At 40.1% G+C, this 12,209-nt stretch overlaps 1 protein-coding gene across 1 annotated transcript in view; it reads left to right on the top strand.

The window, feature by feature from the left end:
* Nucleotides 1-885: 885 nt before the first annotated feature.
* Nucleotides 886-12,209, top strand: part of nucks1 (nuclear casein kinase and cyclin dependent kinase substrate 1) — a 17,943-nt gene continuing 6,619 nt past the window's right edge. The window contains exons 1-5 of the mRNA XM_022745608.1: nucleotides 886-1,135; nucleotides 6,745-6,794; nucleotides 8,396-8,486; nucleotides 9,976-10,022; nucleotides 10,158-10,310. Coding sequence (XP_022601329.1) covers nucleotides 1,119-1,135; nucleotides 6,745-6,794; nucleotides 8,396-8,486; nucleotides 9,976-10,022; nucleotides 10,158-10,310 — 358 coding nt within the window. The 5' untranslated portion in view covers nucleotides 886-1,118. The remainder of the gene's footprint in view (nucleotides 1,136-6,744; nucleotides 6,795-8,395; nucleotides 8,487-9,975; nucleotides 10,023-10,157; nucleotides 10,311-12,209) is intronic.

A 12,209-nucleotide genomic window follows, 5' to 3' on the forward strand; every position in this document is an offset into this window, starting at 1 on the left:
AAAAATGTTCAAATTTACCCAATACTTTAGATTCAAATTAGTGCGGATGAAGTAATGCACATTATATATATACAGCAGTATCATATATTAATCATAAAGTTATCATACAAACTGCTGTTCACCCTTTCATACCAAAGTGTAAAATTAACAGAAATAAGCCCAGGTCAGGAACAGGGTCATGCAGCCAGGTCTATATGTTGACCCATTCAGACCAACTGAAAATGCAATGTTAAATACAAGGTAATCCTGGTCAATGCAAGTTTGAGGACATGGGGGCTGCTTTCCATAAAAATTAATGGGAATTTGGCTGTGTGAAATGTAGTTCTAGATTCTCATTACAGTCTGAAGATAAAAAATCTATCACTGAAATAAAGTGTATGACCTGTAACTGGAATGTTATAGGCTTTACAGCTGTAATGCTATGGATACAAGTGCTTACAGCCTGCATCTCATGCTGCAGTGCCAGGTATAAGAGAAGAAGGCTAGTCTCAGTACCAGCAATAACACAGAAAGTCTAATTACTCCATCATCATATACACAGTGTTTATGTGCGTTGCAACCTATAATTGCAATGTTGCTTTATGGTCTTTTGGGACCCTCACTGAATTGAATGTTTGCATCCAACCTGAGGCCCTCTTTTTGTTTTCTTAACAGTGCTAATTCAACCGAGCCTGCTATCGGAGGCGGGGAACTGTATGCTAAAAGTGTTCCGATTAGCACCTAAAGTATCCAATGAAAATTAAATTCGTCGTTCAAATCAGCCAATGGCAGGAGAAGAACTCCAAGTTGCTCCTCTCAGGGCTCCGTGGGGGCGGTGCTTATCGTCCAGGACCCACCCCTCAAGGCCGCGGGTTTGGTTGCACATAGGCTGCAGTTTCAGTTTGTTTTATTCACCATTTTGAGTAGCTGAAGGTAAAAAAATTAAGAATATTTGCGTTTGGAGGACAAGTCGCTGTCGTACTTTTATTTTCACTCGCTAGCTCGGACGGTGGAGTTGTGCGTCAACCTCGCTCCCCTCAGTGTTTTGCAGAGCGGGAATCTATATTTCTTTTTTTTCCCTGTGCTTTTTTCTTCTCCCCCCTTTCTTACATCCTTAACCTCTACAGTATTCCTGCAAAATGTCAAGACCAGTGAGGTAGGTGTGCTAAATCTGTCCTGTGCTCTCCGTTAGTTAATAACGACACCGTGCTGGCAGGCGTCGCAGTTAACATGCACGTCTCGACCATGTTGTGTTTTATGACCTGAGAATTTGTTTATTTCATGAAAAAATAATGGGAACGTGTGCGTGTGTGTTTCCCCTCTCGTGTGTGCACCCTCGTTTTTTTCTAACATGGATCCCAGCGGTGTGGACTGTTCGCCATATCTTGTGGAGATACGCCGCTGTGTGTCGTGTCTATCATGCTTTTAAATGGATCCACGATGTGCATTGTTGGCTGCTATGTAGGCCAAGCGGAAAATTAGTCGGTGTGATTTAACCAGCTACGTTTTACGGCTCACTTGAACCAGGCCTGATAATATTTTCCCTCTCTGACTGAGAATGAGAATATGGCTACCCCATTCATCCAGGGAAGGCTCTAAAACGCTAGTAGCCCCCCTCCACAGAAAGGAGAAAAAAAACGGAGGAGGTGGTGGTCGGCCTTGGGATTTGATCTTGTTAACCGCGCAGACTGGGCATGTCATGCCGTAGGCTCCATTACATCGCATTACACTGCATTTAAAACGTTTTTGGCGTTTCAAACCGGCAGAAAATCGCGTATTAGGCAACGAAAAGGTGGTTGTTGGTGGGGGGAAAGACTGGGGAGCGCGGATCTACATTTTCAGCGCTGGCTGTAAATTAACGCTGCTGGCTGATGTCAGAGGAAGGCGGAGAACTACAAAAAGTCACCACACCCCCCCCAGTGCCAGATCTCCACTGTGATTATAACGCATGAGGTGTCTTTTAATCCAAATTAAAATGCCCTTTAACTTGATTAGAAGTCATTTTATGGAGGCAAATGTAACATAAAGTAGATCCTCGAAATCCCGCAGTTTCTCTGCATGTAAACGCCTCATTTATTGGATCTATATGGAAGGTTTTACTGCTTTCCTTGATTGAACGTGTTTTACAATTTTGATCTTCTTTAGGTGCTGTATGAAAATGATGGCATCTGGAATTGATAACAACTTAATTCTTTTTAAACTAGTGTTATTAATATATATTTTTGGGATGACCACTTGAATTCGAAAAAGTAGTGCATCGCAATAAATAAATCAACAGTAGAATTTTTAAGAAAACAAACGTTTACATATTATGCACATTACATTGCAGGCATGCCTCATATGTAGGTCAGAGACACACCACAAGAGAAGCTGTTTGGTGATCATATATTTGCATCATACAACCAGATGCCTATTTTCACCAGAACTTAACATAAAACTTGTGTTCACACACAAATAGCAAGTCATTGGCTTTTATTTTTCCATGACCAGTGCGCAATAAGTTCAGGCGCACGTATCATATCTGGAATCTCTAATTTAAGAAACGCTTTACCAAAGTGCAGGGCCGTTAAGGACAATGATCCATTGTGGTTACTTCAACAACGAAAAAATAAACACACAAACTAGTGTGTTTACTTTTAGTTAATTTTAGTTGACTACAGACGGAGTAAGTTTGTGTGAGTTTTGGGAAGGAAATGCACCAACTGGACTATCAGTATCTCCACAGACATGAAGTACACTTTAAGAAGCTTAGCATCTACCTTGGGCTGGTACTGCACAGCTACTTGGCAGTTGGATAAATGATGTGATTATATATTTCCAAAGTTGGAGAATCCCTCTTCATAGTATTATTAATTGGAATGCAACAATCTGACTTTTCCCAACACTATACACTGCGTATGTGCTGACACTGAATCCTGATCTGTTACTATCTGTCTTTTTCAGCAGCTTGTTTCAGTGTGTAGCAGAGTCCTGCCCACCCGCAAAACTTATGTGTAACAGGTAAAAAAAAATGTAGTTTACCGGAAAAGAACCAAAACCGACATTTAGAAACTGACCATCTTAATCTTGCTCATGTCAGTTAATTCTGTTAATACTTTGCCTAATGCGTGCATTCATGAACTGTCCCCTGCCTCATGTTTAATCATGTGCCTCCGGCCCGTCCAACAAACGTTAGTCCAGGTTCAGTCAAAGCGAAGCTGGTGATTCGATAACACAAACGCAAATACCGAGCACCAGGTTACATCCAAACTAATAAGTTTTAGTTTTAAAAGGCATCACTTTTGTTATGTTTACACCCGACATCCACACCACTCCAGAGTTTTCAAGCCCCTAAAACAGAGACTTTTGGAAACCCCCACCCGCCTTATCAGTCACGACTACCAGATAGTGATGACATCAACATGAATAGAGACCGAAGGTAACACCACCAGTTTGTTTATTTGGAACACAATCACATTGCCAAATATGATGAGTGCATGGCTCAAAACACTGATAAGTGGCAAAGTAATCGTTCATTCATTCGTAATCGAGGTAGAAGTTTAAAATAGTCTTTGAAGTCATATCGTCCAGTCCTATTTGACGTAACGCATGGGTAAAAAAATTAACTAAATGCAAAAAACTAATGGAAAAGAGGCATGTTTTTATTAATCATCTAAGCCAGTGTAATTTTATCAAGCCTAACTAGCTGCCATTGTGTTTTTACAATTGACACAACCTCTCACTACTCGATTCATCATCATTCCAGAGCTGAGGATCCAGCTGACTGACAGCAGTCAATTTACATATGTGCACAGATGATTACTGCCGAATTGGTTATCTTTGTGTCACTTTGCATCACATCAACAAGTGGGAGCTGATTGAGCGAACATCTGAATGGGACAGGACATTACACAAAACGGCAGATAACCTCAGACCAGCCACCGTGCAGGCTCCTCTTAAACACAGTCTGAATCCAAAGTGAGCAAGTGTGTAGCCTGTGTGTTTAATTAACCTTACGGGTATGGGTCAGGTCTGGATTTGGTTTGGAGTACTCTGCAGGACTCTAGTGTGTGGAACTCGCTTTGATAAATAAGACCATATTATGCACAAGGGGATTCCTGTGACACAAAAAACTGAATTGTCAACCTGCTGTTGCTGAATGTATGTGACTAACAGTAGACACAGTGAATTTTATCATTATGTTGATAAGGACACTGTGTTTCATGTGGATTGGTCAGGTCTAGCCAATACCTGCTCTGTCCAGCAGTGTCAGTATCTGGGGTGATTAAAATTCCAACTGATCAGATTGGTGCATCCCTTATTGTTGACTACAATACATTGATTTGGTGTCTTATTTGTCTCACTTCTACCTGAACCGGTGCTGTGCCTTGTCCTTTGTTTTTTGTTTTTTTACCACATCGCTGAATTTGGTCTGAATGACCCATTACTTTCCTACGTCCCATTTTCGACATGTGCCATTATGTCTGGAACAGCTGTTTAAAGTTTTGAAACAGGTCATGTCAGTTGCTGAGAGGATAACGATCATCACTACATGTACTGATTTATACTCCAAATGCCCTTTGGTGCGTAGTGCGCTTGTGTGTATATGAGAGAAATGACAAGTAGCGTCAGCACAAGAACAAGAAAATTGATAAACTACCAGCAACTTTGCAAAGTCGAGCTGAAACAAAATAACTAACTACTAATGTCTTGCTGTTCTTAAAAATGTAATTATTCAGTTAACAGCTGCTTTCATAATTGATTTAAAAAAAACAAATGCACATCACAAGTTGTCAGAAATGATCATATGTGATGAGCTGTAACCAGGAAATGTTTGGTATTTTAATTTTTACTTGCAGACATTTGCCTGTTAAAGCTCGAATGCCAGTTTATGTGGGACGCAGGGAAGGATGTAACAAATATTTGTTTTAAAAAATCACGTCATAATCGGGACTTGGATTCCCCCTGGGTTTGTAGTTCAGTGTAGAGATATGGTGATATACTAACCTGCGGTGTTTGTCATGGAAAAAATAAACAAAAAGGCAGGATATAGGTTAGCTGGAGTTGAAGCAGTTAGTCAGTAAATTGATAGAAGGTAAATAAGATTTCCGATCTTTTGTTAAAGTCTCAAACATCAACTTCTTGCAGTTACTTCAGTTATAAGGATTTGATGGTTTTCTTTGTCTTCTGTGATAGTAAACTGAATATGTTTGGGTTTGGACACAACAAGTCATTTTAAGTCAACTTGGCCACTGGGAAATTGTGATGGGCATTTTCTCTACTTATATTGAATATGATTGGCTGATTAATTAACGAAATAATCATTAGATTAATCTGTAATAAAAAGGGTAGGTTAGTGTTCTGCAATCTGCTTACATGTATCTGAGTATGAAACCACATGTCAGGGTGTGCTGTGGCGTGACTTTAAACGTGCTATTTTTGCAATGGAAAAGTTAAATTAAGCTAAATTTCTGCACACGCTGAATCCTGGATCAGAACATACGTTTTTCGGTCAAACAAATGGATACAAATAGTTGTAGATTGATTTTCTATCGATTAATCGAGTAATCTTTGTTGTTTTAATGAATTGCGACAGCTGCTTCATCACAGCCTCATGAACACACTTTAGATGTTGTCCCTTCACCTGCTCCAGTTTGCGCTTGAAAGTAATGGCACGGAAAGAGGTGATGCACATTCCAGAGTGAGAACAAATCATAACACTGAATGAAAACTGCACTTTAGACTTAAAAGTTGGCATAATACGTTGCATTGTAGCCCATGACTGAGACTAGCTACTGTTTCATCAGATTGCCACATCACACATCACCCTGTCCACAGTTTGGTGTCTCATTAGAATAGAGCTGGTTGGAAAAATAGCACCTTGCTCTCTCTGATATCCCTGAGATGTGAGTGGCAATGTGAGCAAAGCTGCTGTGGCACGTCTGAGGCATTTACTTTGGTGAGTGTCAGTGTGTGTGTGTGCCTGTTGTTGTAATCTAAGTACTTGTAAATGTACTTGTTTATGGCACTGATGCCCACCCCATCCCCCCCCTTCCCCACCACCACAGACACTGCACTTCTCCAGTGTGGTATTCAGCTTGGTTCAGATACACAGATGCATAGTTTCCCAGGCAGAGCTTGCAGATGATCTCGGGTGCCACCAGTTGTTCGATGTGGTCACTGCACTGGTGTTTTTTTTTTTTTCTTTGTTTTTTTATCTGTTAATGTATTGTATGGTTTATGTCTCTATAAGTTGTTTTTTAAAGGCATTGTTCACCTTTCATTAAAATGTAGGAGGGATGATTCCTCAGTGGTTTTAGCCTGAACTGTTGCTCAGGTCTTTGTCAGCCTTGCCGCCCAGTTTTCTAAAGGTGTGTGTTACCTGAACTAAAGTTGACTGCTGTCACCTGAGGCTTCCCTCATACACTTTGCCAAATTAGCCGTGGAAACTGTAGAAGGCAGAGCAGTGTCCAGTTCAGTGCCCCCAGCTGGAGGCTATTTGTGGCCTCTCAAACCAAATAATACAGTCCAGACATTCACACACAGCTGACTTGATGCTGCCTGTTGAATTGCTGGACACAACATGTAATAGATTTGTAGCCCACCCCCCACCTTCCAGCACCCATTAACCTGTCTAATATCAGACCTGGGCAGTGAAGCAACCTTGTTCTCTGTCCTGAATGTAATCTGATGGTCGTGTGTGTGTGTGTGTGTGTGTGTGTGTGTGTGTGTGTGTGTGTGTGTGTGTGTGTGTGTGTGTTGTGCTGCTTATGTGCTTCTTCACAGGAACAGGAAAGTAGTGAACTACTCACAATTCAACGAGTCTGACGATGCAGGTAAGAGAGGCTTTACATGTGATTGACTGTATGTGGTAACAGTAGTGGGCAATATGGATGAAATTTACTGTCACTATGTATGATTCTCTACATCAGTGGTTCTCAAAGTGGTCTTTGAGGGGGTTCCGGGGGGTCACAGCAAAAAGGGGAATACTTTATTTTCACTATAATTCTATCCACAAGTAACACAATGACAGAGTGTATGAATGTTTTGGTTCATTGGTTTCGAACACTTTCTGTAATAAAAAGCAGAAAACTTATCAGATGAGGGTCCGTGGTCTAATTTGTTTCAGTTTATGGTCCTTGATGTGAAAAAGTTTGAGAACCACTGCTCTACATCATGATGTCCACACACACACACACACACACACACATAACTGTATGTATGTATGTATGTATGTATGTGTGTGTGTGGTGTGTGTGCTGTGTGTGTGTGTGGTGTGTGTATATTATATATATATATATATTATATATATTATATATATATATAGTAATTCATCACCTTGATTCAAAAATCAAGTTGCAAAAATCATATAAAAACATAATATTACCGTAGAACAGTTGTACACAAATGTCTAAAACATCCAGATATTTAAGGTATAGCTCCCACTAACTATTACGACAACATCTTTGGACGATAAACTTACTTTTATCCTCTCATGGTGTACACTATACTGTCACATTGCTCAACCCTGTATGGTAGAATGCACTGTTGTGTCAGCCACGTTAAGACAATACTGGAACTAAGAAGCACTAAAACCTATAGAATATGTCAAATGTGACAAACACCTTTTAACATTAAAGAATATGAGCCTGTTATTTATATATATATATATATATATATATATTAGTCCAGCTGTCAAGATAACAGCTCTAGGGATGTCATAACAACACAGTTATTTAGGTTATTTAATCCCATGCTATCAGACTAGGCTACGTCCACACTACTACGTTTTCAATCCAATCACGTACACCAGATGTGTACGAGCTGGTGTAAACAGGAAGTGGATTGTCTACTCTGTAGCTGATACGTTGCACAAAATACTACTGACGAGTTATAGACAGTTGTAGCGTTAAAATGCAGAATTTCACTGAACAACAGCTGCTAGCAAAGACAAGTGCCGCTAGCATGGTACAACACCACAATCCCAGAGTTGTCAAACTAAATCAGGACAAATGCGTTTCCAAAAGTCTCTGTTTTAGGTGCTGAGTTGTGTGGACAGGAGGAGTAAACGTAGCAAAAGAGATGCATTTTAAAACCAAAATGTAGTCATGTGGACGTAGCCTAAGAAGCTTTTAAACCTATAAAATATGTAAAATGTGACAAACACCTATCAGTCTATTATATATTAGCATAGCAAGATAATAGCTTTAGTTAGTTAGTCTGTTCATATAACATTGATCCCAGTTATTTACGATTGGCAAGGCATCTGAAGGCTGCTAGCGAGACTTTTAAAAAGACTCCAAAAATTACCATTAAAAAAGCAAAGATATATCAAGAGAGCGCTACCAAGGCAAATAAAAATGTATTGGTGCATGAATTTGTCCTTGTGTGTGGATAAATGCGAGCAAAAGACTACATCTTGTTCCTTTCTCCGTAGATGAGGAGTATGGTGACGATAAGCCGAAGAAGGTGCGCACAGCCCCTCGTGAGCCGAAGCATAAGCGCTCAAAGAACTCGCAGGATGACAGGTGAGCCCCTGGTGGAGACTGTGTCTACCACATTCCTACAGTACATGTAGTGAGTTTATAAATTGGCTGATTATATCGTTATTTTTCGGATTGCACACACAGCCCATTCACATGTGTTGCACCGATATATATCAATCCTGCGCCATCTACGATTTCACCACGTCAACACACTGCAGAGAGGAGCAGGTGTGGCCTTGAGGATCCAGCAGACTCTATAAGCAGGGTGGAGATGGGCACAGTCAGCACTAAGACACTAGGATGTAGTAGGGCAGGTGTGTAAACCTTCATGGGGTAGAGAGGAGAGGAAATGGGTAGTTGATCAAATCCATGTTTAGTGGGTTAGACAGCCAGGTGTGCTGAGACAGTGTGTCAGACAGCAGAGCTGGTGGGTGTGCTGGAAGAGAGGAAGAAGCTCAGCAGGAGGACACTGAGGGAGGGAGACGTGCTGCATTCGATTGGTCATGGGTGTAGTGTGTGATGTATTACCTCTCTAAAAGTGATTCTCAATGGGGAGAATGCACACCAGAAACCACTACTCCATAGTTAAATATTGGAATTTTTATCTTTTTCTTTTTATCATGGATATATACAGCAAGAGGAAATGATCTGTTCTGATATCAGGCACTGCTACAGCTTATTGGTACCAATAGTTATTATTGCTCTTATTGATACTTGTAACACATAATATTGTTAATAAAAGGGGGGAATGCATTGAGAGTGGCGCAGTAGCTGCTTTGCTCAGAGAATTACAAACTGGTAACTCATGTCATAGTAGGTGGTGTTCGCTTTGTCTGAGCATTTTAACCTGGTTGTCTTAACGCCACATAATGTACGCAGAACTTCGGAGCATGTCATCTTTAGTGGATGATTAGCCACATTTAAACTGAGAAGAAATTTAAAATTCAATAAACACAACACGGGGTCCTGGCACAACACGCAGAGTCAGTAGACGATACAGTTAGAGATGTTTGTATCACATTCTTTTTTTCTTTTTTTTTTTTGATGTCCGTGTGATGTTCAAGGATACTGGTGCAAACCGTCAACAGCAATCAGTGGACATTCCTGCAATCAATATGCCGAGTACACAATCTCTGAAATATGTGGCTTCATGTTGTGCAGCAAAACACATCCCTTTACCTTCCCCATAAGAATAAACACCTGTGTGATGATCATGCTGTTTCATCAGCAAATCAGCATGTCACACCCGAAGAACTTAACTTGAGACAATTTGTTTTGTAAACTGCATTGGAAAAAATCAGATGGATGCAATGGAATCAGAAACAAAAGCATTGCTCTTACATTTTTGCTGAGGAGGTTATCAGTAATCTAGGACCAGTTCTAGGTTTTCCAACCCCCACTTCTTGTTTGGTTGTTTGGTATTTGTGTACCAAATGAAATGTAGATAAAATCTGTGCTTTGATCCTGGTCTTCCACACTACCCTCCCTCTAGTTGCTAACATTTTGTTTCTTTTTCTCTTCTTTGTTGCAGTGAGGACTCTGATGATAAGCTTTCCAAATCCAAAAATGATTCAGCAGGTAAGTCAAAATCTGTTTTCTGCTTTGGACGAGGAGGTTGGCTCAGGCGCTCTGTGAAAACAGCTGGACTCTGATTAGTGGACAGTGAACACTGGAATGCCGGCTCACTGACTTCCCTCTGTTTTGCTGCCGCAGATGACTTTGGCAGCGATGATGAAGACAACGAATTTGGAGAGGAGGAGGATGAAGATGGGGGAAGCGACTATGAAGAAAAAAGAGGGAAAAAGGGAAAGAAAGCCAAGGTGGAGAAGCCCAGCAAGAGGGGGCCAAAGAGAAAACGGGCTGCAGGTAACAATCCAGTTTCTTCATTCTACATAGTGACATGGTTATTTCTAAACTGTGGAGTAATTTCTTAATGAAATTTACTGATGTTTTGTGTGGATTATGGAATTTATTTACAGTATGTGTTGTATTTTGTGTCCATCTACTTTGATACATGGTATGTGGGATGTTATGTTGTCATATGTATGTAGACGTTTATATGAATCCATGAAGTTCAATACAACTACATGATTAAAAGTTCACCCAAGGGTTGAGCAATTGGAGTAAAATATCTTATTTCATGATTTTAAATTGTTCTGTTAAATTTTATAATCAGACTCCAGACCAGAATCTGTTGTCTAGATAGTTTCAGATTTTAATACCAGCCTGTTTCAATCAATCAATCACTTTATTTGTCCCCAGTGGGGTAATTGGGTATGCAGCGGTGGGATATATGCATTTAGCACACATAAAAACATGGGACATATAAATATAAAACCAAAAGATAAAGGACAGTAACTTAATAAAAACAAAATGGAAACAGTACATTAGTAGATAGTAAGTTAAAACAACATCTACCTTTTCCTCCTAGAATTTAGGGCAGAGGCAGAGGGTATAAATGGTTTCAGAGGTTTTTAATTTGATCATCTTAAAGGAATGTGCACCAATTTTTTGGGAGAAATGCTGAATATGTGACAAAGTATTATATAAAAGTCTTTTGTGCAGCTGCATGAAGATAAACTGCCTCAAGTGATGTCTCTTCATCAGTCATTGTTGGTTGGAGCTGGAGACCACACGTTTGAAATGAAAAATAAAAAAGATCTGGGATGTGGAAAGAAGTGAGCTTACTGAACCTGTGTAGCCCACTGCTCATCTCTGCTGCAGGCTACATTAGCCGCTACTAGCATAACACACCCGAATCTCTGTCCAAACTGCTGGTGGTCAAGTTGCACTGTGGGTAACGTAGGTGTCAGGTTTATGACAAGGAAGAAGAATGCATGAAAAAAAAATATTGCATTGTGAGTCTGACAGTGTTTTTTTAGAAGTACAATGCTAAACAAATGCAGTACTCTAAAATAATGATACTGTTCCCCTGGAAGTTTTACCAGGAACATTTTGGAGAACTGTGTCTGTCATAAACAGTCAACAACTACCAAACTACCTGCTAGCTTCATGTCTGACACTGACATGAAGCAGTAACCTAGGTTTAGTGATGGGCTTCAGTAGCATTTTATTGAATCCAAATCATTTTGAATTTCCTATCAAATCTTTGTAAGTAGTGTGTTTGGTGGAGAATGTACAGTTTTTATTTTACTCAGAGCAGTAACCAAACAAATCTGCTGTTTTGTCTAAGAAAATGTGACTTATACTGTTTATTGAAGAATCTAGCTTCTTCTGATCACATTGCTAACTTAATTGCTCATTTTAATACTGAGTTATGGAGCAGTTATGAGACAAACATGAATTACACTAGTATAAAACAGTGATTAAATGCTCTGGGGAAAAACAGCATGTTCCTCACTTGGCAGCTGCAGAAAAAAAAAGCCATAATGGCATGATGGTCACCTAACATCCCCTGAGGGCGAAATCATTGTTGTTCTGGTCTGGCATGTTTGTTGTCAACACCGGTGTCACTGGGTTATAACGTGTTGTTTCGTCATCAATCCCTTTTTTCCCCCCTCCTCAGGGTTGCCAAAGTGTTCACACTCCAGATGACACACGTGGTCTACCTCGGGGCTCCTACTTAAGTCTATGATGCCGCAATCACCACATGTACTAGATGGTCATAGCAGAAACCCAATTTTGGTTATAAGTATATTATCTCAATAATTTAAAAGGTGAAGTGCAGTACTTTGCTTACATACGTGTGTGTGTGTGTGTGTGTGTGTGTGTGTGTGTGTGTGTGTGTGTGTGTGTGGGTGAGAG

The sequence above is a fragment of the Seriola dumerili genome, unplaced genomic scaffold, assembly GCF_002260705.1.
Source record: "Seriola dumerili isolate Sdu_G_001 unplaced genomic scaffold, Sdu_1.0 BDQW01000088.1, whole genome shotgun sequence".
NCBI classification, from domain to species: Eukaryota; Metazoa; Chordata; class Actinopteri; order Carangiformes; family Carangidae; genus Seriola; species Seriola dumerili.